The 26,034-nt window shown below is 35.1% G+C and overlaps 1 protein-coding gene across 4 annotated transcripts; it reads right to left on the bottom strand.

Annotated features, from left to right (window-relative positions):
• Positions 1-22: 22 nt before the first annotated feature.
• Positions 23-25,523, bottom strand: ssbp3a (single stranded DNA binding protein 3a). 4 transcript variants are annotated; one of them, XM_043262341.1, is made up of 18 exons: positions 25,350-25,523; positions 24,921-24,993; positions 24,735-24,796; positions 23,948-24,032; positions 7,142-7,231; positions 5,562-5,636; positions 5,322-5,381; positions 5,188-5,242; positions 4,983-5,056; positions 4,006-4,088; positions 3,027-3,075; positions 2,903-2,938; positions 2,750-2,816; positions 2,554-2,624; positions 2,383-2,452; positions 2,047-2,075; positions 1,436-1,537; positions 23-1,360 (listed from the first exon to the last, which is right to left on the bottom strand). In XM_043262341.1, exons 1-18 carry the CDS (start codon positions 25,403-25,405, stop codon positions 1,331-1,333), a joined length of 1,167 nt encoding a protein of 388 aa, XP_043118276.1. In that variant the 5' UTR covers positions 25,406-25,523; the 3' UTR covers positions 23-1,330. The 4 variants fall into 4 exon arrangements, with proteins under 4 accessions (XP_043118276.1, XP_043118282.1, XP_043118289.1 ...); XM_043262347.1 differs by having other exon boundaries at positions 4,006-4,067; XM_043262354.1 differs by lacking the exon at positions 5,562-5,636.
• Positions 25,524-26,034: the final 511 nt, after the last annotated feature.

Below are 26,034 nucleotides of genomic sequence, written 5' to 3'. Positions count from 1 at the left end.
TCAGAAGAGATGAGGCTCAAAATAGTTGTATAAACAAAAAATAATTTAATCATAAAAATTACACAAGTCATTCCACTGTGTATTCCAAGGAACATAATACATACAGTAAAGGCTAAACAACATGATGTAACAGGTCAAGTAAGGCGGCAAAATATTAAGACAGTCTAGGGAAGAGAAACTTATACAAACTCAGCAAAAAAAAAAATTCACCCCTTTTTCAGTGTACTATATTTTAAAAATAATTTTACAAAAATCAAAATTTTTTTGGAAAGTGTTTCAACTTTTTTCAAGCTTGTTCAGTGAACAGGGGATAGAAAGGACAGCTAATCGGTATCAGTGGCGAACCATGTGTCCATCCCAAGAATTTTTACTTTTTATATAGACACTTCAGTATTCACTGCGCCTCTGAAAGTTGTTCAGTTTGTTTTGGCTGTTAATACAAATATTTACACGTCTCAAAAAATATGCAGAAACAAAAAAACGGTTATCAAAATCGCGATAGGGCATTGCTTATTGGCTAAATTTAGTTAAATAGCTATATTTTGGGTGTTTGCAGCACATTTCTAACTCTTGACTAAAGGGAAATAACGGGTCAAAACGTAATACAACACCACAAAGGAAAACAAAAACTAGGCCAGTGAAAGAAGATTCAGTGTTGCATGATGCTGTGTTTGACCAAACTCTCACCCAAAAACACTGGAAAAAATGTCCCACATTATGCTCATTTGAAGGCTTCAGCAGTAAAATCCATTGTTAGAAAATGTGTCACGGAACAGAAGTAGTCATTTTAATTTTGCTAACGGTTCATTGTATTTCCCAAGTATGAAGGCCATGATAGCTGAATGATCTGCACTGGTGCATATCAGTTCCACTGTAACCCAAACTTTCTCTGGATTAAGCATTTTTCGAGAAAGCCTTTATAGCGTGACAAACTTATTCTGAGGCTTTTTAAAATATCAGATATTATATCCTAATATACTCTAAATGGAATGTTAAACAAATGCTGCATATCTTCCCTGAAGTACATACTATTCTGCACTACATCCAAAGTGTGGTTCTGAAATATAATAATTTTAGCATAGATGCCTACTCAATTTCTCAATTTCAAATTTTACATGAAAATATCAGAGTGGTTTAAAAATATTAGAGCTCTCTTCTCAGACGGGTCCTTCCTCTTATCTGTGCTGAAATGAGATGCATCCATCTCTTCCAGAGCTGTAGGATTTGATTCCCATGGATGAGCGAGATTAGACTCACTCTTGGTTCTTGGTGAAGTTGGTCCTTGTTCTTTCTTTAAGACATGTGGTATCGTGGTGCCGGAGCTTTTCTTTCACACGCTCATTGTCATTGTCGGTGAGTACTACATGAAGAGAAAAGTTAATTTATACAGGCTCTCCTAAATCCATCAAGTCATGTGTTTGTGTTTGGCACTCACGTTTTCATTTTGGAAAGAGTGTAGGAAACTTCCACCTAGTTCACTGTCATCTCGTGGCGTTCCTGGTGGGTTACTCATGCTGCTTAGATTATTAGGAGAGTTCTGAGATTGTAAAGAAAGTCCCCCCCCACCCACCAAGATGTCAGTCAGCAGTATTCTTCAGTTTACTGAAACTTCAATTAGATGAAACACTTTTGAGCATAAAGTGTGTAATTATCATTACCAAGATTAAGTTGGCCAAAATGATCTGTTTTGTTTTATAATATAACAACTATAGAAAACAAGTATTTAACAACCTATAATTGATAAATTATAATAAATAACTAATACTAAAATAATAATTCACAAAGAACGATTTCCATTCATCAAAAATTTTACAACTGAGAAGAAATATGTACATTACCGTTTAAATTTATGGGGTCTTTAATATTTCTAAAGTGTTTAAAAGACAACTGTATGAATAATAACTTCCTTATTCTGATATATTCAATTATTTCTGTCAGCAGCAACTACTCTGTCTAGTTGTTTAATAACTTCATGGGAATTTTGTTCTGCTAGTTTTTACACCATTTCAAAAAAATAAAAGGTCTTAATAATAGGCTTAATAATACCTTTGAGATTCCATCTATGTCACCTGAACCTGTGAGAAAAAGAAAAATAATTCAACAATAGGGCAACTATACTTGCCTGGCCAGGATTTCTATATTGCTTTGATTCAAAGTACTTTGAGAGCATTTTGAAAACATAAGGAACTGATGTCATGCACCGATCAGTCTAAATAAAAACTAGATATTTTAAGCAATATAGAAAGGCCAGGACTCATTCAGGAAAAATGGCCCTAATCAACAATCAGAATTTACAGATTACATGATGTTCATTTATCTAACTGCACGGCTAAAAGACGTTTTAAACAATTTATGTAGTTGCTATGGTGAACAGTGTTTTACCCAGTGAGCCATTCATGTGATGTGGTTCCAGTCCTCCCATTGGGCCATCTGACCCAGGACCCATAGGAAACTACAAACACATGCGTCAAGACAGCATTTATAGCATTTATACCCAATCAGAGTTCAAGTACTAAATGACAATAAATACAGCAGAGGAGTAGAGTAACTCACATTAGATCTGTTTCCTCCCGGTGGTACCGAGTTTATCAATGTGTAGAGGTTTTCACCCGAGTTAGTGGAGTCTGTGAACACAGATGTGGGGGTTTATGTTTTTTAAAGAGTCACCACGAATCTCTATTCTCTTATCCCCTAGCCAAGCACTGTTTTTATGGCAAAGGGTCAGTAGACCAATGTGACAAGCCATTACCTGCTGGACTTGGCATGATGGGTGTACCTGGAGGACAACCACCACCTCCTGCTCCTCCAGGAGGACCCTGAGAAAGAAGGACAGCAGAACTGCAGCCAAAACAGCTTAAAACAGACCACAAAATAAAATAAGGAAAAGGAAATGGTCAATTACCACATATGTTCCTGGGGATGATGAGGAATATGGTATCTGTGGAGCCAAAAGGGTATTTATCCTGCAAGTTTGCCAGAAATCACTAATTCCCCCTCCAATAATGTAATTTTTTGAAGTATCTTACCGTGTTTCCATTATTAGGATTAGGCCACGGTCTTCCTGCTCCTGCTCCCCTGTACACAGAAACACAGCAGTAATTTTTTAACTTTGCTCATCAAATAAGTCTCTTGTATGTTAAGATCATACCGAAAGCTCAAAAAGTCTAAATAAAACTACATATATTTTTTAATGAGTCAAATATTGCTTGTTTTTTTTTCTAAAGATATTTCTGTATTAAATCAACACTTCAAAAACTAATTATTTTCCTCGGTTCACACTTCAATATCCACCACAAAAATGATAAACATGATCAAAACTTTGCTAAAAACTAACTACATGTATCTATTAAATGTCTTCTGTCATTAGATTGATAGCTTTTGAAGAATGTTTATTTGTGCAGCTCTTATTTAGCTTAGTACTGTATTGTATTACATGTGTTGCCCCAACAATAAAAGCTGCAGTGCTTTTATCATAAAACAATTCTTTTAAATACCAAAACATGTTATTGGAGTGATATATAGTGACAAATGATATTTTTTAGCATTTTATGTAAGCAATTTCTTAAACTTAAAGAATCTCACTAATTTAAATTACAAGCTATCAAAGTCTGACATTTGACTAAATAAATATTGGTAACTGTATCAAATACCAGATTTTTGCTTGGTTATTCTCATATATCATACTGTATTTTTAGAAATTTTTAGAAAAATTCTTTTGAATGTAGATTAAAAAAAAAAAAAAAAAAAAAAAAAAAATAAAAATATATATATATATATATATATATATATATATATATATATATATATATATATATATATATATATATATATATATATATATATATATATATATATATATATATATATATATATATATTATAATCTGTACGTTTATTCTCCTGGGGTCTTTTAGTGCTTTCAAAACACTATGTCTAGCTGGTCAGGATGTTCGAACAAACAGTAATGTAAAATTCCACAAATACAATAGACTGGGAGTGTCCTTACATGTTCACCCCTGGCATTCCAGGGCCCATGGAGTTTGGAGGCCGCATTCCTCCTCCATAGCTCTGTAATAACCAAGGATCAGACTTTAATGCCCAGCACCCCGAGAAGACACCATGAGAGAGAAGAAAACGAGGACACAATTAGTTTAGAGGAAAACAGCTTGAACATAATTTATGGAATATGGCTAATAAGCTGTAGTATGGATGTCGTGTGGATGTCATACAAACAACTAAATAAGCATGCAGTGCATTCAGAGTATTAGTAAGAGTAAAACAATTATACGGTTATTATAAATGTATACGGTTTCCATCTGTCCATTTATTAATTAGTTTTAACTAAATACCTCTTACCTTTACCTCTTTTAATAAACATTTATTCAAGAATGTTCAAAAACACTTATTATTTTTATTTATTTATGTATCTCTGCATGTATGTGATTATTTAACAATTTTTGACAGTAAAATAGTTTCCTATAATAGGCTGCATTTAAACATTTTAAAATGGTGCATTTGAACCTAGGCTGCATGTAAAAATTGTAAAACATAATTTATTTCAGTGATGAAAAAGCTTCTTAGCAATTCTTAGCAGCCATTACTTTAGTAATTCAGTGTCATTATTCTTCACAAATCATATGATATGCTGAGTCAAGAAACATTTATTTTCTTTTTCAGTGGTGAAACAGTTGTGTTGCTAATATATTTGTGGGAACTATGCTAATTTAGGATGAACAGAAAGTTTAAAACAATGCTACTTATTTGAAGTAGGAATCTTTTGTAATATTCTAAATGTCTTTATGGTAATTTTCCCTTCTCTGCTGTACAGAACTATTCATTTCTTTGACTAATACATGTATATCTAGGTAAAATGTTTAAGCTATGTTGTCTAGTCCTAGAATTGAGCAAAACTAACTGATGGGGTCTAAGGCAAAGATATTCCGATTATTATAAATGGCAGTTGTGACAGTATAAGAGCCAGACCTGTGGTCCCGGTCCCATCGGGCCCATTCCTCGAGGAGCATTCATTCTCTGCAGAGGTGCCAGATTTGGATGGCCTGACGAAATTATAACACAATTTTAACACTTAACAGACCTGCACATCAAAATGAAATTAAAGTCTACTTTTAATATACCCTAAATAAGGGTCTTTCACCAACAGCAAACACTGATCTCATTAGTCTCTTACCTGTTGGTCGTGTAGGGTCCATCATATTTGGAGGTAAAGGCTGCCCACCTGGAGGCTACAGAAAGAGACAGTCAAGTGCTAAAATAAGTCAAAGGTAATAAACACTGTTCTTTGAAACATTTTGCTCGTCTTACCGGGTTACCCATTCTGATGGGTGGCCGAGGTCCTCCAGCATAGCGAGGAGACATAAAAGGCTGTATATGGGGGAACATAAATTTTTTTTTATAATAACAGTATGAAACCAGTACAAAAGCTGAAATAGAGAGGAGGAAGGAAAACAGAATATTTTATGAAAAGCATATCAGGATGTGTGCAGGTAACATGCATTACCATATAAACAGAGAGAATGTTTACATAGATATATGTGCCATTACCTGTCCATGCGCCCCCATCATGTTAGAGTTGGGAGGTAGCTGAGTGTGAGGGGAGGGTTGGGAACCAGGTGGTCCCTGCAGAGAGGGTAGCGGGAGGAAGAGAAGGTTGCCATAGTATCAGCAGCAAAATGCCAAGAGAAAAACTGTGCATAGTCAAAGGCATGACAGGTGAAAGCGACAGGTGCAGACGAAGAGAACAAAGCCAAAAGGCAAAAGATAGTTTGATTGGGTTTAATGTGGAGCTGATTCACTACTTGATGTCCAAATTAAAAGCTGGGTCTTGAAGCAAAACCGTGTTAGAATGAAGAGTGCATTCTAACACGGTTTTGCTTCAAGACCCAGCTTTTAATTTGGACATCAAGTAGTGAACCAATATAGTAAGTACATATGCACATACCTAGACATTCATACTGCTATTCAGCAAGAATGCTTTAAAGAAGTGGCAGTAAAGATATTTATAATGGTACAAAAGAATTCTATTTCAAATGGTGTCCTTTTGAACTTTCTATTGAGCAAAGAATCCTGACAAATATTCATCAAAATATTAAGCAGCACAGCTCTTTTCAACATTTCCAACAGTTATGAGAAATGTTTACATTACATTACATTACATAATTACATTTAAAAATAAATACATAATTTTAAACTGTAATAATATCTAACAATATTATTTGGATTTTAACTGGTTAATAGACATTGCAAGATTATGTGACATTATGTGACAAATAGACTTTGATTATGTGAATCAGAGTCCTGTAGTAATACAGTATTAATGGCCTAGAATAGATTTTCTACAGTAATTTTCTAAAGAATATATCTTCATAGAATATATCTTGACGTTTTTCCCCTCACTAAATTTGAGACATAAATGGCATTTTCCTATTCATTTACATGAAAATGATTTTGCTTCAAGGTTTTAAGGCTGTTTAGATATTTCTACAGAAAAAAAGAATAATAATTAAATGTTTTTAAAAGTCCTTGTCACCACTAGAGGGCAATGGGGTTTAACCATAGTCTAAAGACCAAAAGATACACAAATGTTCAACATTTTTCTGCATAACAACTGATATGCGTTTCAGGACTTGCATAAACCAGTTCCATGTTCTGCAGGTCTCAAAATCTGACAATCTGTGGCATGCTGCATTCCCACAAAATCCCTCTTCAAGGGTCATGACTCCAGCTGGTCTGACAAACATTTCTCCATATGCTTCCTTAGAAAATATAATTATAAACATTTTTCCCATCCATAAATATTTTCCTAGAACTTATAATGATATTATGATCACTCTCTCAGAAAGCTTATAAAGTGATAAAGTGTTAACTCCACAGCTGAAGGTACATCCCACCAACACATTTAGTGCTACTCAACAGAGCAACAGCAAGACTACTGCAGCATAACCCTGCCTGCCATTAGTGGCTAATGGTCGCAATCAGACTGGTTCCCTGCAGACACCCAGCTTGGCAGATGACTGTGGCATAATGGTTTTTCTGTGAACCAGCAGCACGTGTCTGTACACCTGAGGGCTTGTAAATAGATTGTTATAGACGGTTTATGGAGAGGGTGAGTAGGAATAACCCACCTGGAAGAATCCGGGGGGCATGGGTCCACCTGGAATGCTGTCACTGGGAGGTATGTTGCCTAGGACTGGACTGGGTGCTGCAGCAGCACTCTTTAATGAAAGAGAGAGAGAGAGAGAGAGTCAGTAGTCAGGAGTCAGTAAAAGTTTTGTAGAGACATTTACACATCTATTTATCAAGAATGCATTACATTAATCAGATATTTATAACATTACAAAAGATGTACAACAGACGTGTTTTCCACTGTTTTAAACCGATTTTTCAAAAATACTGTATTTGAGTATTTGGGCTCATTAAAAAAACCCTGAATATTCAAATATTTCAAAATCAATTTAATTTAAATGATGTATAACGAGAAATACGTTATTTTTTTTAAAAATTATTTTTCTTTGTGTGTTCTGGGGCCCTTTTCAATAAAGGGCTTCAACCAACAGTGAGTTGAAACTTAAACTCTTGAGTTGACTTTGATATGGGAAGCTCAGAAGCTCTTTTTGGGTGAACTATCCCTTTAAATGCAGACTTTGTGAGCATAATAGAAACGGGCTACCACTTTATTACTGTAGCATTTATGATCTTAAAGCTGCAGTCCGTAAATGTTTTGGGTTAACAATGATCCAAAATCAGTATTGGAGAATATACATAGCCAGCCAGTGTTCAAAACTATCACCTAACTTTAGCCTGATCCACAACAGTTAGCTTGTAATAATGTTTTCTAACTTGAGTGGTACAGGTAGGTTTTTGCGGGAAATTCGAGCATGGCACTGCATCGTTACGTCACATCTGTAAACAAAGAAGCTGTCCTGGCAAGTACAAGCTATGGCCTCATTCTGCAGGAGGCGCGTCATTTAATTATTGCCTATTATCACAGCATCTGGAATAATTAAATGTAAAAAAAAAAAAAAAAAAAAAAAAAAAAATCATTAATGGCGGACTGTAAGAAAGGATTAGGCCTATTTGAAACACATTAAATTATATTCCATTTATATTCATATTTTTAGAAAGGGATTTTGAAGGGAGCATAGTTCAATTTTTTTGTTAAAAGGAATTTCTTAATATGAAATTCAAATGATGTGACAAGATCAGTGTACAGAAATTTAAATACGCTAAAAGATCATTTACACTATATAATATAGTCATAGTCAAACAATACTGATGTTGTTAAGATAAAAAATTTGAAAATAAATTACAATAATAATAATTTGCAGAGTTTGATGTGATATGAGCTAATTGATCACGATTTATTGTAATGCTTCTTTCCTCAGCTGGTCAGCTCAAAGTGTGGCAAACCATTTAGTTGTTCATATGACAATACCCGGGGAAATTTTTTCTTTTTTTTCATATTTGGGTATATATATATACATATATTCCAAGACATAGTGTAAAATCTGTGATTACCATGTACAGGATTCCATCAAGTGCGGTGACTGACAGCTACACATTCGCCTCAAAAATAGATTCATCTGCGCTGGAGCCACGCCGGAGCACAACCCATGCATGGGATATAATTCCACGAGGAACACCAAGAAATACCACGTTTTTAACATAGATGGCGACAAAAAGCTTACGACTGCAGCTTTAATTAGGAGTTAGTCACCTTTAAACGTTATATAAGACTGAGGTCAATAAAATGCTTCTGTGTGGACCAGGCTTTATGTCAACAGCATCTGAGACTTTGGCAGCATCTGTCAAACTAAACTGCATTAATATGTTATTAACTGTGTAAAGCTGCATAATTCGTCATCACTTGCTCTCAGTCTTTCTCTGAGGGACCTCTGGGTGGGGGAACAGCTGGTCATTCTTTTCCTAGGTCAGTGTGTGAAAGCTGATTACAACAAAGGTCAGGGCTTAAGAGACTTAAGACAGGTGAGGCGACATCTTACACAGAAATCCCTTTAAGCAGATCATCTTGATACAACTGAAAAGTGGAGATAACGCTGAAAACTTCAAAATAAAGTCACATTTATGCTTTATAGCAGACTGCTGTATTGAGCCGTCATCGTTTTGGTTCTTTTTGTTAATTTTGATTAAGAATATCAAAGCAGAATATCAAAGTTTAATGTTTGCTTCACATATTCAGCTCTATGTACAGGTTTTCTTATTTAACTTGTTCTTATTTAAGTGCTTGGGTACAACCATTAAACGTGTTTGGCAAAAAGCTTAAAGTTGTGTTAGATCAGGGTGAAAAGAGAAACTGAACATGCTTTTTTAGTGCCGGTTACTAGACATTTCACTTTAAAAACCACAGCACAACATGAAAAAAGCTATTTAATGCAAACTGTATTTTTCATGTGCCTGGGTTGCCTTGTTTCTGGCCAGCTTATCAAGGTCCTCAGAAAGCTCAGCTCTGGAAGTACAGACAGAATATGCATCAAGAGACATCTCTTTCTACATCCTCATGTGGGTCTATCTAAACACTTACACGTATTGCTCTAGCAACAGTTTATCAACACTTCACAATCCTCTCAGACCCTTGAATTAGGCCAGAGGGACATAATTTAGGGCATTTCCTCAGCAGCCCAAACTAATCTCCTTTGTGAACACTGTTGTTCTCACCATGACCAAATACCACAAACAGAGATTAACTGATGAGATTAACAAACTCCAAAATAGTCTAGATATAAAATGGCATTGGGTTGGAAAAGTGATGGATCTGTGGATTGATGCCCAAATCCAGCAGAGACAAACATGAGACGGCAAGTCTGTTGATGAGAAGCACATTTATTCCTTAAAGACTAAAAATTCAATATTTACCCACAATCAGTTCGGGAGAAAACTGCCTGAAAGAAAAGCACTCTTCAATGTATTTTGTTGATACAGAACAACACCGCTAAACAAGAAAAGGCATGAAGGCATATAGCGAAGTAATAGAAGTACTATAAAGTAACTGAAATTTTATGATTTTAGTACAACTAAAAAAATCTGGTCCAAAATGTAGCTTTTAGATATTAGGGCCAAATGGCATCTAATTAGACAAAAGAAAACATCAATAATCATTTATTTTACATGCAACAAAAGTCATGTGCAAAAGTTTTTCGGAGAAATAACTCTTAAACAAAGCATAATATTGTTATACTTGGGTATAGCAAAAATAAAAATTTGTATTATTAATGTTTCATGTCTCAAAACATTTATGAGGCCGTTGCTATAAGATTTCATCTGTGAATACAAATCTGAAATTTAAGTGTGGTGAACAGATGCTTGCCCATTCAGTAAGATGGGACCTGCTCTTGCATGCCCAGATGGCTGCCTGGCTTGTAAAAAAAAAAAAACATTTTTAGCAACATAATCAATATAGTTTAAAAAAATGGTAAAAAGTATTATGCAATTTTTTTATAGTGGTAAAAATACTGTTTCGATTATTCAAATGACCATCGCACTAAGAAAAACATGGTTGTACTGTTCAATGAAAAGTTCTTAAGGTAACCCAAAAACATTCAATTGCATCGATGTTAAAAAAACCCCTTTTGAAGCTTCATTGGGTGGAGGGGAGGTTACAATGCTGTTTCATGCTTTCAGAGTTGTTCACACTGTTAAAGTATGGACAAAGTTTTTAAAAACAAGTATTTCTGTTCAAAATAATAATAATTGTACTTCCAGGTTTGTGCAAGTTTTGGAGAATTTTTTATTTTGATCATGGCTCTTCATGACATAAATGAGGGTGGAACACCTTATATGGGCTCCAAGACTGAAGTGAGATCATGCAGTACTAATCCTTTAGGCATTCAAGATTAATTTGAGATTGGGTGAAACTGTTTTTGTTAAGGATCACCCCTTATGAGGTTTGAACCGGAAAAATTTTGACTTCAAAGACTTAACACTATGATATTATTGATCATCAAAGTAACAGACTGACAGACAGACTTACATTGTCAGTCATGAAAGCTGCATTTCCCTTCTCGAATCTGAGGACCACTTTCAAAGTTAAGACTAAATTAAGACTAAGGGGCCTAAATTTCTGAAACTGCACAACACACTTATGATTATGAACTATAATACTAAAAAACTATTTTTCAGGACTACACCACTGAGTACAAGGCTTGATCACCATTCTTGTTGACCATTCAGATAACTGACTTCCTGAGCCAGTCTCACTTATCAGTCCATCACAAACCCCTGTGGGGATCTCAGTACACGCCTACAGCACCACCCATCAGTTTAAACGACCAGTCAACTGACAAGCTTCCTCTTTTTCCTGCATCTAGTCATTCTCATATGGATGTGATAGTCATAATATTGACTTACAATGTTTTGTGTAACAAAAACCTCACACATTCTCATTTGATATGGTTGTGGAGCTCAGACGACACATATTAGATGGCACTTGAAAGAGCAGGCCTGCACCACAGACAGGCAATGACACACTTTGAGTTCTCTCAATACTGAATGAAATCCTGGTCTGGCTCTGACCTCAGACCACACAAGACCCATCTGGCTACATGATTGTGAAAACTAGTATATTCGTTTGATCCTGTGGTAAGAGGTACTTGATCTCACTGGTGACACGTTTGTAAGATATTTGAAAAGACGAGTGAGTTCATGTTGTAAAACTTAAGGGCTCTCACTGTGACCTTGAAAATATGACATGAAATAGCTATGGATTAATGCTACCACACTCACATGCTGTGTAACCAAGAAGCGTAAGATGTGGAAGCACTATAAAGCTTCAGTGAAAATGGAATGTACCCATACCAGTTGCAATAAAATGCAACTTACAGAATCTTTTATCTGAGCATTCACAGTTTTGTGCAATAATGACTAAATCAGATGAACAATAGATGCTGCTGAATATATTGCTCCAAAAAAAATTCATCATTTCACTTTTTTAATAATTGAAATTGACATAACTACAACGTGTCTTTTTTGCCCATGAAATCCACTTCAGGTGTATTTCTATTGGAAGTGATAAGATATATTACACAAAGGACAAGAAAATGTACCAGAAAATGTTTAATTTATACATGCATATGTACAATCTTGCACTTATTTTATATACTAGTTATTCATTTACTACTCTAACCAAAAGCATTTTATTGCATATAATTTCACCCTTTTCACAGCAGGAATTATTATCCATACATAATTTCGACTGGGCAAATTCAAAAGTGGTATGCCTGGTAATAAATTATATACCGCGCAACTTAAATGTTTCTGATATTTTCTCTAAAAACATGTTCTATACCAACCTTGTTGCAAGTGTTTCAAATGTAAAATTTTACAGGGCTAGAGGTCAGAGAAAAAAAATCTAATAATGTCTTTGATGTAAATGTAAATAGCATCACTGCAGACTGCATTATGCATTAGACAATACAATAATACAATTAGTTATAAATAAACGGGCAGTACATGACATTTTAGATTTTAAACTGAAATAGCTGAAATAACATATTTATATTGCACAGCGCTGACAGGAGAAAAACTGTTCGCAACGATAATCAGGAGATTTTTAATCCACATTTTGCCACAATTTACCATAGATTTACAATAGTAACAGTATCTGCACCATGGTATTGAGCCAGAAATGTGGGTATTCGTGTCCAATTTTATTATATTATTAAATGTAGACATGTATTAAATGTATTGACGGTAGTTATGAAATTTTATATAATATATAATATTTGTGATTAAACTATAGCGTTTAATGCGTTTATACTAAATGTATTGAGGTGCTATGTTTGTGGTTTTAACTGTGATTATAATGATCCAAGACTAAATGTATGACCAAAAAGGTTTTGTTTGTTTTCCGCAAATTTGTGTGTACCGTAAATTCTGGACTATAAGCCGCTACTTTTTTCATAGGTTTTGAACCATGCGGCTTATACAAAGGAGCGGCTATTCTGCAGATTTTTTTCCACCGCTAGGGGCGCTCTAACCGGAATTAGAATCAAAACTAAGACAAAATAAATGCAAAGAAGAATACGTTAGTTCAAGAAGAATACGCTAGTTCCTCTTTAGCAGATATAAGTCGGTAGAAGCGGATAGAAGGACGACAAATTACCAATCCTGTCAAACTATCTTTTCAAATCCTCACCCCTTCATCATGGAACCCACACGAAGAAGTTTGTATGATGCAAGTTTTAAGTTGAAGGCCATCGATCTCGCTATACAAGAAGAAAACCGCGCTGCTGCTCGGAAGCTTAGCGTCAATGATTCTATGGTGAGACGCTGGAGGAGGCAGCGGGAAGAGCAAAACTTTTTTAAATAGAGCGGATGCGGCTTATATGCAGGTGCGGCTTGTTTATTTTATTTTTTTTATTTTTTTTTTTAAATAGAGCGGATGCGGCTTATATGCAGGTGCGCTTTATAGTCCAGAATTTACGTTAGTTTTAAGCTTTTGTTTACTTTTCAAGTGCCACTTAACAATCATAAGCAAAAAAAAAAAAAAAAAAAGACAAATAAATGCCGGAAATGAATTAGTTTAGATAACAATAGTTCCAATACGAAATAGACTATAATAGGACAAAGACAAAATAAAATAAACCTCCCTGAAAAACTTCAAGCACTAAAAAAAAAATACTACTTAAATTGTATATTACAAAAACACTTAAATTAAATACAGGTTTATTCATAAAGTGATTCAGTTAAGAGCAGTGAGATTTTCTTTTTTGTTATTTTATTAGCATGAAAAGGTTTACTAGTATGCTATCACTTTAAAACTAAACACATGGATCTAATATGCAGATAAACAATTTTTCTCTGCTGTTTACAACAATTTAAGACACAAACAACTGTGTTCACAAGGATACTTTCATTTCATTTATTTCATGACATTCTGACATACATGTATCTGACCATTCATAAGTTTGTTTATTTAACTTTGCTTTTATGAACTTTAGTCTTTAATTGAATTTTTTAACCCTGAAAGTGGTCCCAGAAACAAGAAAGTAAATGCGACCGGCAACATAACGCAAAAGAGCACTACTGTGAAATATATTTCTGTAGAAGGTTTTTAGACCACATTTGGAGTAAATAAGATTACTGTATTGTTAATTGCACTGAAAACATAACCCCCCATAATATTTAGCTTTTATTTTCAAAATAAATGTTTTGAAAACCTTTTATTTTTTTTTATTTCCTATTGCCAATACTGTTATGTAACATAAATGTATATTTTTAATTATTAAATGACAAATTCAATCCAAGTATAAAAAAAGGAAATAATTACAGTAACCCCCTGTATAAATTACTGTATTACAGTGGTACTGTTTTGTGCAGAAAGCATTTAAAACTATTTAGATTATTATATTAGGTTATTTTGATATTCGATTCATTGGCTTAATTCATTTGATTAATCAGATTTTAAAAAAGCCCACTTTTTAAAATATTTTTTAAATTATTATTTTAATAAACAATAAAAAAGTAATGAATAAAAAATGGAATTGACGATTCAATTGACAATTCCACGATCTGCCCAATGTCCTATTACATTTCATTCTAGTTACAGTGTAAAATCTACTTTGCATCCAACTTATCACACAGAGTCTATTTAACAGTCAAAACACATTCGTTGTCCTCCTATTGTCTGTCACGTCTGGACAGGTGCTACTGGTTTGCTTATTCACACATTTACTTTCCACATGGAGTGCTGGCCAGCTCTGAATAGAAGCATCACAGAGTGCCATCCGACAAAGCCCCTTAATATGATGCCATCCATACATCTGATCTAATGAGACCCAACAATTCAGGGGTTAAATGAATGATTATGAAATACTGAACAAGTGACAGAAATCACCAAGGAAACACTGTACAAACAAATCCTTTACTGAATGAACTGAATCCATCAAAAGCAAGCTACTATATTCAGTCATATCCAACTGGAGTTGAGTAAGAACAGTTTTATAACATAACAATATGTAACCCTAACCCAAATAATAATTCAATAATTAATCATCTATTTTAACCACATTTTATGCATGTTTTAATTGATGACAGTCCATTAAATTTTACGTGTGTATTATTCAAGGATTATTTTACTTTATTATAGATGCTCATGTTATGCTATTTTATGTCATTGGAAATGTTTCAGATTACCAAATATGTAAACACTGGCTAACACCCCTGTTGGTTCATGTAGCTAAATAACAGGGGGAGGGAAAAAAATGGGAGAAGGTAAAGAATCAGTTCTGACCCCAGCCTGGGGCAACACCTCCTGTCTAATGTTAGCAGTTCCCCTGGAGATTCATTAATGATTGCCAGACAGACAAATGACAGAGATTTTTTTTTGTGATGCAAGAGTCTTTAAATTGGGAGGTTACATTAGGACACAGGAGCCCAAAAGAGACCAGATTTGATATATGATACTGTAAGCTGTAGTATAGATCTCTGCCTCCGATCTGAAGATAAGCGTCTGATCTGCATTATCTCTGCAATTCAATTCAATATCTCTGAAGTCATTCAGACAAAATCAACAAAGAGATCAGCGATTTCTGCCCATGACCATAAAGACCATTACTGTCAAGAACGACTCCATCAGGACACTGTAATACTGAAAACGGATAGGCTTGCAGTTTAATGGCTATTGACAGTTGTTCCTTTGGGAGTCAGTGCTTGTATACAGCATCAGGGAGCTTCAGGCAAGAAGAGAAACTCTCTCCATCTGCTGCAATCTTCTGTAGCTCGTCTTTCTCAGTCCTAAAGGGCCTTAGCCTTTCTTCACCCACAATCCTTTCAGTTAGGAGGCATCTGCTCAAGATTTATGTTAGCTTTGTGTTTATTGTGCTGTGCTTTACCATGTCGACACAGTGAAACACTCTTGGAGAAGTTTAAGTACCACCACTACAGCCACTGACACCGCTTCAATAATACATTTCAAGACAATCTATGTCGGACATCAGATCTCCTGCTGTAAGCGAAGTTCCTGTTATTGAAGTGAAATGATAAAAGACGGTATTTTTCTGCAGACTGTTCAATTCTTCATGGTTTGTTACACGCTCCTGGGTGTAAGTCAGACAAATGGTTCATTTAATAAAAAGTTGGTCTGATAAAAAAAAAAAAAAAAAAAAAAAAAAAAAAAGCACACACAACAGCTTTTCATTATATTGGAATGACTCTCATTTCCACTCAAAACAATTTCTATTTTCACATCTTTTACTGGGGAACAAAAATGCTACAAAAATGCTATATGTGCTATTTACTGTTTTACTTACCAAAAATCAGATAGCATTGTTAGCCTAACATAACCCAATTATTTTATATTTTCTCATGGGTTTCAGTCTTTATGGCTTGTCACATTCCACAGTTTGTGCTTGTTAGACAAGGTAAAACACACAACATTTATTTGTATAGTATGGTACACATGCAGGGAAAAAAAATATTGTAGCATGTTCTCTTGTTTATTTGTTTCCTTATTTTAATTAAATTGTGGCCATGTTGTACTAACTTTTTTTTTAAACTCGTATAACAAAATAACAATAGATAATTGATTTAGAGATATCGTCTAAATGACTCTTTACAGTCAAGTACATATACACTCAAAAGCACTGAGACAAAATCTTTCAAAAGGTATTTTGCCCCTTATTATGCATTAAAGATTAATACTTAAATGTATATATTCATACCTAAATGGTACATTTTTGCACCTTTTAAAAAGGTACTCCCTCAATAACAGCTTTTGCACTTTTGAGAGCATGTAAGTAAGTAAGTAAGTTCTCAGATCAGTGATAATCAAGCAATTAATTTTTTTCCTGTGAGCATCGGAACAATTGATCTCATTCACACTCAAAATGTGAACTGGACTCTAAAATCCAAAGCTGCTGTGAGCATGCCTGCTTTCACATTCCATTCCTAGGGGAATCTGCAAGTAACCATTAACAGGACATAAGTGGCAAAGACACACTCACCAGACCCAAGGGGTTTGCATGATGTCTTGACTGCACTGTGCCGTTACTCCCACGGGTTTCATTTGGCAAAAATGACGCAACTTACTTTACAATAATAGTACCTGGCAAATAACGTGGCCTAAAAATGATGGTGAGCAACTAAGAGGTCTTAAGAAAACAGAGTACAGGTACTCTGTCCACATCTTCTGTCAATCCCACACTCGAGCTTTCACTGCATGGCTTTCTTTCATAAGCTTGTAAACATTTTCCTTGGCCAATAAATTATTCAAAGACAAGGTTCTGTAATCCATGCACAATGTTTGACCTAAAGACTATTTTGAGCAATCGTTTGATAGGCAGAGAGACTCCAAAGAGCTCTAGAATGTACTCAGAGGATGGGGTAATTAGCCAGGGAGAGCAGTTTATGGGAGCTCTATGATGCCCTTGTCCAATTGACCTCCCCGATAAAAGCGCCATTACTGGCAATTCAACTACAAGACTGAAAACAAGGCTCTAAGAGAAAGAGTTACGAATGAACAGTTGTGCACAATTGAACGGTTTATGCAAACAGAATCACGAAGTCATGAATTTTGTGTGTACATGAATTTTGCCTGGTGGATGAGAACACAAAAACAGAAATTACTGATTGGTCTTCGATGCCAATAAATAAAATATTTCCATGGTATGACCGATAATCAATTAATTCACATATTAAAATAACCTATTATATATAATGAATGATATAAGTAATTAAAAATAATAATAAAAATAATCTGTGTCACCTATTACAGAACATCTGTGCATGAGCTCTTAATTATTACTTCAGTCACAGGTCATGAGATATTTATATGGTTTCATGAGGTCAGTTTATAAAGTGTGCAAAGTGTTTTGCAACATAAAGGGTTTTCTTTACCTATCAGCAGTATCGCTCCTCTAATGATGGATGGAATGCTCTAGTCACCCTTAAAAAGTAATTTACTACACTAGCTGCCACTGTCCAATTCTATAATATGATTTGCCAGCTCCAAAGTCACAGACAGACCTTTAATCAAGCAATAACCACTTTTATTTAAATCAAATAGGGAAGGACTGACAGTAGGATTGACAAAGAGATTCAGTAAATGAGAAATACCATCTTATTTATAAACACTAGATGGGACCATTAATCTGCACTCATTCAAACAGTCCAAAAAAAGGCTCATATCATTTATTACTGATTATTCAATACAGGCGAATTATGTCTATGCTGAGATTCCCAAACCAACGATACATAAAGACCCCAGGTTAGTTTAGGGGTATGCCCTGAGCATTTTAACAGCAGGAGCTGAAAAACAGTTTTTACTGTTGAATTCATAAAGCTAACTGTTGAGACAGTGCTTGTTCAGAGTAGGGGGAGGGGAGCTTCGGCAGGCAGACACAGACACAGTGTGCTCGCTCGAGGCAGACCACCCAGGTCACCTGCCACCTGGGCTGTTGTTATGGCAACCATATCCTCTCTAAACAACTACATTCAGGTGAGATAATAGAAAGAGGTGTACAGGCAGAAATGCTTTACGTGTCATGATAATTAACTGCTTATCTTTTGTTACTCATATAGAAGCGCACACAGCCTTTATATTCTTCTAGTCTGTGTTTTGCTGTGATTGCGTGTGTAAATTGTGTGAAATTAATTTAAAAATAATAATAATAATAATAATAATGTTTCACAGAACTACACTTTGGTTTCACTTTTTATATCATGCCATGTCTGTGAATTTCCATTTAGTGATGAAGATTTAATTATTATAAGCAGGTTTAATTATTTTGCTAGCAGGAGGTGACAAAAGACAAAAAAAAAGGGAAATTCTTAAGTGTGCATCCAATTGAGCCATTAGGGGCTGTTCATATCATGTCTTCTGTGCACTCAGGTTTGTTATTTCAAATGCACTGTGTAACGCGTCTTTCCAGGAACGTCTGTGCCTCAGTGAGATGATAATAAAAACATCTCAACTTTTCACAATGCCACAAGAGCACAGCAGGTCATACGACAAGAACCAGCTTCACTCTTCACCGTAACACTGTTCAAAGCTCAGCCAAGATGAAAGAACAGCTAATCAATGCTATACAGGCAAAACCCATTTTTAAATAATTTTGTTAGCAGGGTTGCTGCTATTTCTGGATTGCTGAAATTTCTGCATCATCATGGAGAGAGCAGGTCATGGTTGCTTAGCAAGGGCAGAAGCCACTGTAGTGCATTCTCCCGAGCGTGTTGGAAAGAAGAGCTGGTGTTTTCCACTTTTTTGTGAATGGCCTCTTACTATTCCTTGAGGCCACAGGACAGGTTTATAATGATGTAGATCACATGACAATGACAACATAATAAACACAGTATGTCCAGATTTACAAAGCATGCATTCTACATAAAACACCACACTCACATCTCATTTAAAAACATACTCCTGAACCATCCCATAACCTGCCCCAATTGATCAAGAGACACACAAGAGCCAATAGCATTTAAAAACCGAGGCTGACGTAAGGCTTTTTTTGGCGACAGTTTTTTGAATTTGCGTGCAGAAACTGGGAGCCTCTATTCTCCTTTGACAAATCAATTGTTTTGCCTCAGAAGACTTGGAATATTGATACTTTTTGAATAAATTATGACAGTGGTTGTATCTACCTGTTATATCTTGTGTTTTATCGACTAATGTCAGTAGTCAATAAACAAGCTACTCTTGGCCTCAGGCAAGATACAAAACACCTGGAGTGAGTACACTAATACCAGGTGTAAACAGGGTCATTGATTCAGTTTGCAACAAAACAATTGCTGTGTGTTGCTCAGAGACATGATGATTTTGTTTCAGTTTGGCCTTCAACTATAGAACTATTTTCACTGGAGTTTTTCTCAGGATGGAGCTGGAAGGTTTTTGACCATTGTCCATCCAGGATGTAATGCAATGCTGCAGGCCAATACATCACAGCTGAAAACTGTGAGGGGTGGATAAGGCATACCAAAGGATACATTGCCAGAGAAGATATCAGGTGTGGATAAGAACATGTAGCCAAATGCATATATAAAATATTAAATATACTATTGTATACGTTTCTGTACATCCATCTGATGGTTTTATGACATTGTGTTATGATTGACAAAATGTCCCTGTTGAAAGAGAACATGTGTTAGTGTTTTGGAATGATCATTTGATTCTGAGACATGTTTGTGATGTTTTTTTTTTTAGACAGTGTATTTATTGTGTTATAGTTTATTATTGCAGTTTGATAATTAGTGTAGGAGTTTAGCTTACAATGTGTGATTTTGGGCATGAAATGAAAGTCTGGCCAATTGTGTGTTGTAGGTGTGTTGGTGCTTAACAAGTTTACGAAAATTGTCAGTAAAGTTAGAGAGAAACTGTCATAGACATTGTAAAAATCTGTAATGCAAAATTCTATGTTTAGTAAATTGTGAAACCAATAAATCTGTGATCTTAATTATAGATACTTGATATTCACAAATAACATCAATAACAGCTTTTCTTTTTTTAAATGGAGACAAAACTTTTCACCTACAACTCCACAATACCATTAGGAATTCAGGCAAATCAGCAACTGTGGGTCTTAAGCCTGGCCTAAATAACACGGCACTAAATTCCAACCCCCTAAAAGACATACCCCCTACTCAACCTAGCCGGCAAGACAACAGTCAGGAAAAAAGAAAGAGACATAGAGAGAGAAGGAAATTCCTGGAATAGCTCAAAAGTAGAGAACTGCATTTCTAACCACTCCTGTTGCAGCGTGTCTACACAACCGAGCCAAGAACAGGGGCTTTCTTATCATCGAGCAAACTAATTAACCCACCCTCTCTTTCTTACACACACACGCACACTTAAAGAGAGATACGTGCTCCAAGTCCCGGACTTGTATATGAAAACACAAATGCTGGGCCCAGAATTTTTCCTGGCCCTCATTTTGTTTTGTTTATCTGCAGCACACAGGATAATAGCTGAGTATTGAGCCAAGGCCTGACCCAACACCCCTCCCCCCCGCCTGTATTCCTTCTCTCTCTGTCGTTCACTTCCTTCCTGTATTCTCCATTCCCCTGCTGTTCCATGAGCTGTAAACACAGACAGTGCTGGAAACATTTGAGTAAATGTACATTAAAAGAAGCCCCACGGTACAATTACAAACGTTTCCATGGTTTCAAAGACCTTCATAATTTTGATGTTGTGGAAACAAGCATTGTAAAATGCATGCACTAATCTGAAGCCATAAAACAATAGTTAAATGAAAACTGGAGTGTTCCACACTTGGTGTGTCTGGACTGACTAGTCCTGACAAAAATGGACCCTTTTCACACAAACTTTAACAGCCATCCGCAATGTAAATACTCAAAAGTATTTTATATATTGATTTTTGATTATGATGACTTCCACTGCTGAGAAATCCAGAAATGTGAAAAAAGATTTATTACACAAAAGATTTCCAAAAGATATACAATATAATTAAAAAGGTTATACATTAAACTGTGGTAATATTTTATTAATTGTAACGTAATTAGCTCCCACACATTTCAGCGTAATCATGGCCAAATTTTAATTATTTTTTCCCTTGTTTTCATACAATTTATTAGTCGTATTCATTGTCCTAATTCTTCTTTTTCCTTGCACACCATCTCTTTATAAAGTAAATGTAAAAACAGACAAAATAAGCTGCACAGTTAAATATTCAATATTAAAACAACAAAAAACAACAAACAAACAAAAAACTTGAACCTTTTTATTTGTGTGATATTTAAGTCAGAGTTATGTTTAGGGTATTATTGCGTTTAAATATGATTAACTCAGTACGAAAACAACAGAAGTCAATGGAATAATCCCACTGTGACAGAAAAACTCAAGTGTCTAAGGAGGGCCTTAGGAAACACAGAAGACTGAAATAATAAGTGTGACCATAGCATTGGATTCTTTCAGCCTATGACTGACCAAAACAATCAATCCATGTTTATATTATTACAGAATACAAAAGGTACTGGATGTCTTCACACTTGGCCAATGGGTGAACACTGATTACCACATCAACATCTATGATGTGAGGGAAAAAGAGCAGTGACAATCACATCAATAGTTTTCTCAATTCTTTTGCATTCAGCTGTTGATCCACCAAGATTTTGATTAATACCTCAAAAAAAAAAAAAAAAAAAAACTCTGACAACTCAGGGCAGGGGTTTTCAATCCTAGTTCTGGGTCCCACGTCTCCCTTATTTAACACACCTGACTGAGATTATCAACTCATTAGGTAAGAGCTCCATGAACTGAACTGAGTGTGTTAGCTAAGAGATATATCAAATTTGCAGAGCAGTGGGTTCCCAGGACCACCATTGAAAACCACTAGTCTAGGGTGACAACAAAGCAAACCTTCAATTTATGCTACATTCCTGATATACAACAACATATGACAGGAAACCTACGAGTATTTAACTGCCATCAAAGTCAAGCTACTGAATAGGGTACTTTACCAGATTATCAGATCTTGTAAGATCTTCTCCCCCATTCCACCACATTGATCACCATTTCAGGTTTTAAAGGGCCAGGCGGTCCTGGAGGAACTGCCTGCTGTTTAAATGGCATACGACTGATCAAATCTTGCAAAAAATAACTATGTAAAGGAAACGCAAACTTCAAAAGTTGAGTGGCACTACTGTTTTTAAATGTTTTTGAAAGAAGATTCTTATGCTTACCAATGCTGTGCAATCAGTAATACTGTGAAATATTATTACCATTTAAAATAACAGTTTTCTATTTTAATATATTTTACAATTATTCCTGATGCCATTATTATAGTTATATTTTATAGTCTTCATGTTATGTCATGATCCTTTAGAAATCTTTGTAACATGCTGATTTGCTGCTCAAGAAACATTTTGCATTATTATCAAGGCTAAAAAAGGCAGTTCTGTGTAATATTAATATTTGATTAACAGAAACTTCAAGAGAACAGCTTCATTTGAAATAGAAATTTCTGTGCCATTATAAATGTCTTCGCTATTACTTTTGATTAATGCACCCTTGCTGAATAACAGCATTAATTTCTTTCAGAAATTATGTATTGACCAAATGTCAAACGGCATTCAATGGCTCTATAGTATTTTAAAGGGGTTCCTACTTTGAATTGTAATTCCGTTACCATTGCACTGGAGTAAAATTATGCAACTTGGTAAGAGTCTGTTGTGGAGGGACCAAAGCTCCATAACTACAAAATAAATCCTCACAGCTTACTCAACTTAATCCAGCCTAAGAACATGTACAGCATTTTAAAACTCTAGGATTTAGGGAGATTTGTGTAAGACTGGTTTCTGTTTCAAACAACAGAAGTTTTTTTTCCTTTTATGCTGTTCAAACCCAAAGCCATTGTGATCACAGTAACCTCAATAATAAAGGGGGGACACACTAGCTAAACAAAAAGAAAAAGCATTTTTAAATCTAATAAGACTAACACATCTTTGCTGTGATGCATGTTGTGCAACTCAAGACTTAAAAAACAGATTTTAGAGCTTGTTACTTTCTGGAATCACAGCAGTGAGTTTTGGTAGCATGTACAGCACACACAATCATTCGATGTACAATGTTATATAATACCATCAATATTCTGACATTCAAGCCATATTCAATGAACATCATGTATGCTATAGTATACAAATCCCCTAATTCCCAAGAATACGAGTATAATGTGAGGAAAATGTTCCTAAGCTTACACCAACTGCACATTCACAATCAAATTCAAATCAATTGCGCAAATCTGGAAAAGCATATTTAATAGCCCACGTTTTCACCTTTTAAAAAAATCCAGATAAACAAAGCAGACCCGGAACAAAAATAACATACATGCCACCATCTCGTAATTGTAATCAATAGTCTGCTTCACACCACAGCACAGAGGTATATTTCAGTGGCTTTATCTCATGTAGCAGATTTTCTGTGTCACAACATGCTAGCAAAGAAATCGACATGCATCACTTACATAGTCATGGAAGGCCTTTGCTTCACTGGAGTGATCACACGTGTCCCTTCTCTCAGGTGCTGCGCAGTACAGGTCCCAAAACACACTATGTAATAAGAATATTGTTTGTAATGAGAAAATATTACATTGTCACAGTAGCTAGACTCGCTAATCTTAACATTAATAAGGAAGCATATTAAAGCAACAAAGATGATCATTTGCTAAACATTTACAATATTTAAAAAAAAAATCCAAGCTGTAGATGTATTTCTTTCTTTATCAGAACAGATTTGGAGAATTTTTTTTTTTTTCCACTATTGATCCTCTGCAGAGTATCATCAGATTCAGAGTTCAAACTGTTGATAAAAACAACACAAGTCCTCAAGTTATGTGCATAATCCATAATAATGCTTCCTTCAGTGAAAAAGGACATCCTAAATTGTCCTTTCACATTTAATGACATATTTGTCTAGAAATTTCTCTCCTGATTCAGACAAGATGATTTTATCAGTGGAGAAAGTGATATTATGCACTTGTATGAGAGTTAAAAACATTTTAATAACTGATTTGTTTCCTACAAATACACAGCATTTGACTTCACAAGATGTTAATTGATTAACATTTGTAGATTGTGTTTGGACCCTCATTCTGACAACACCAATTATCTTATATATTGTCTAATGTATTATATAATGTCACCGCCTGCTATCCATTCTATTAAATTATTCTAAGATTAAATTTCGTAACATTGTAAAAATTCCAAATACTGCTAAATACTGATAAACTACTGAATGAAGATAATACACACCACCACCAAGAGTGCAGAAAACCTGGTGGTTCACCAAGGGTTATGTTCTTCTCCCATCTTATCTAGACATAATGAAAACAGACAACAGACGACTTTAACACACAGTCAATGCATAACAAGATTAGACATTGTGCATGATCATGCACACGTGCTCTTAAAAAGAATGATACAGATACACTTACACACCTCTGATAAAAACGTCTGTGCAGATTTTTGAGCTCCCACGTGTAACAAATATTCATAGACGTACAATGCCAACCTGTACAGGCAGAACAGATGCCTTACTATAATCAGAAGCCATTCAACAAAACTCTATACTTTGTTACCATATAGTCTTTTTCTTGTCCTAAAAAATGTTACATTGCAGTTGGCATTCTACAACAACTGCCTGCACCTATATACTGTATCTACAGAAACATAAACGACATCACCATGAACATTTGCAAATAATAATACTGCGAAATTCTCTTATAAAGTGATTTTTTTTTCAACATTTTATCAGATTCCACAACAACATTACTGAATTTCGAACAAGATCACGTTACAACATAACATAACATGACGCGACATCAGCTGTACGTGTAAATAAGCGAGAAAAAAGAGAGCAACGCTTACTTTTCCCGAGCTTGCCCGTCCGATGGCACCGCGTTCCCTTTACCTTTCGTGAACATGACTTGCGCTGAACATAAACGCGTCTGCCCGCCTGACTGCGATGCTTCCTTATGTTCCAGCTGTCAACGTGTAGCCCGCCTCTGACCCCATCCGCTTCAACCGACCCTGCCACAGCGACATCATGAACTATGGGCGGGGACCTGTGCTTTATGATTGAAAGCTTTATAGACCAATCAACATGTTAGATGTGACTTCACTAGCCCCCATATCTACATAAAAGTTACCCAAACATATTTACATATATATATGGATATATATATATATATATATATATATATATATATATATATATATATATATATATATATATATACACACACACACACACACACACATAAATATATATACTGCAACCAAAAAAAAAACGTAGTTACCTCTTCATATTTATATATAGCCTACATATATATTTCTCTAAAAGGAATAATTTCTATTCTAGCCTGATCTCGAATCTAAACTTTGCCAGTTATGCTAACGAAACTTCGCCTTCCTGTGCTTTTACAGACTTGTTGCGCCACCTGTCGGATAACAAATTAAGCGATAAACAGCAGGTGTCAAAAATATCCCGTGCTGTTTGCAAACATTGTTATGTTTGAAGTATGCTGTTGTTTATAAAATGAGAATCATAAGA

This window comes from Puntigrus tetrazona, chromosome 2 (genome assembly GCF_018831695.1).
Source record: "Puntigrus tetrazona isolate hp1 chromosome 2, ASM1883169v1, whole genome shotgun sequence".
Classification (NCBI taxonomy): domain Eukaryota; kingdom Metazoa; phylum Chordata; class Actinopteri; order Cypriniformes; family Cyprinidae; genus Puntigrus; species Puntigrus tetrazona.
Note: the sequence above shows the minus strand (reverse complement) of the source record. Positions and strands in the feature narration are given on the sequence as shown.

Bases quoted from the DNA above. Each gene is read 5' to 3' on its own strand.
- ssbp3a (XM_043262341.1), bottom strand. From the start codon at position 25,405: ATGTTCACGAAAGGTAAAGGGAACGCGGTGCCATCGGACGGGCAAGCT. The intron at 7,232-23,947 runs GTAAGTGATGCA...CTTTCATTAAAG, and splicing joins CAAAGGCCTTCCATGACTAT to AGTGCTGCTGCAGCACCCAG. The intron at 2,939-3,026 runs GTAAGATACTTC...TTGGCTCCACAG, and splicing joins ATCCTAATAATGGAAACACG to ATACCATATTCCTCATCATC.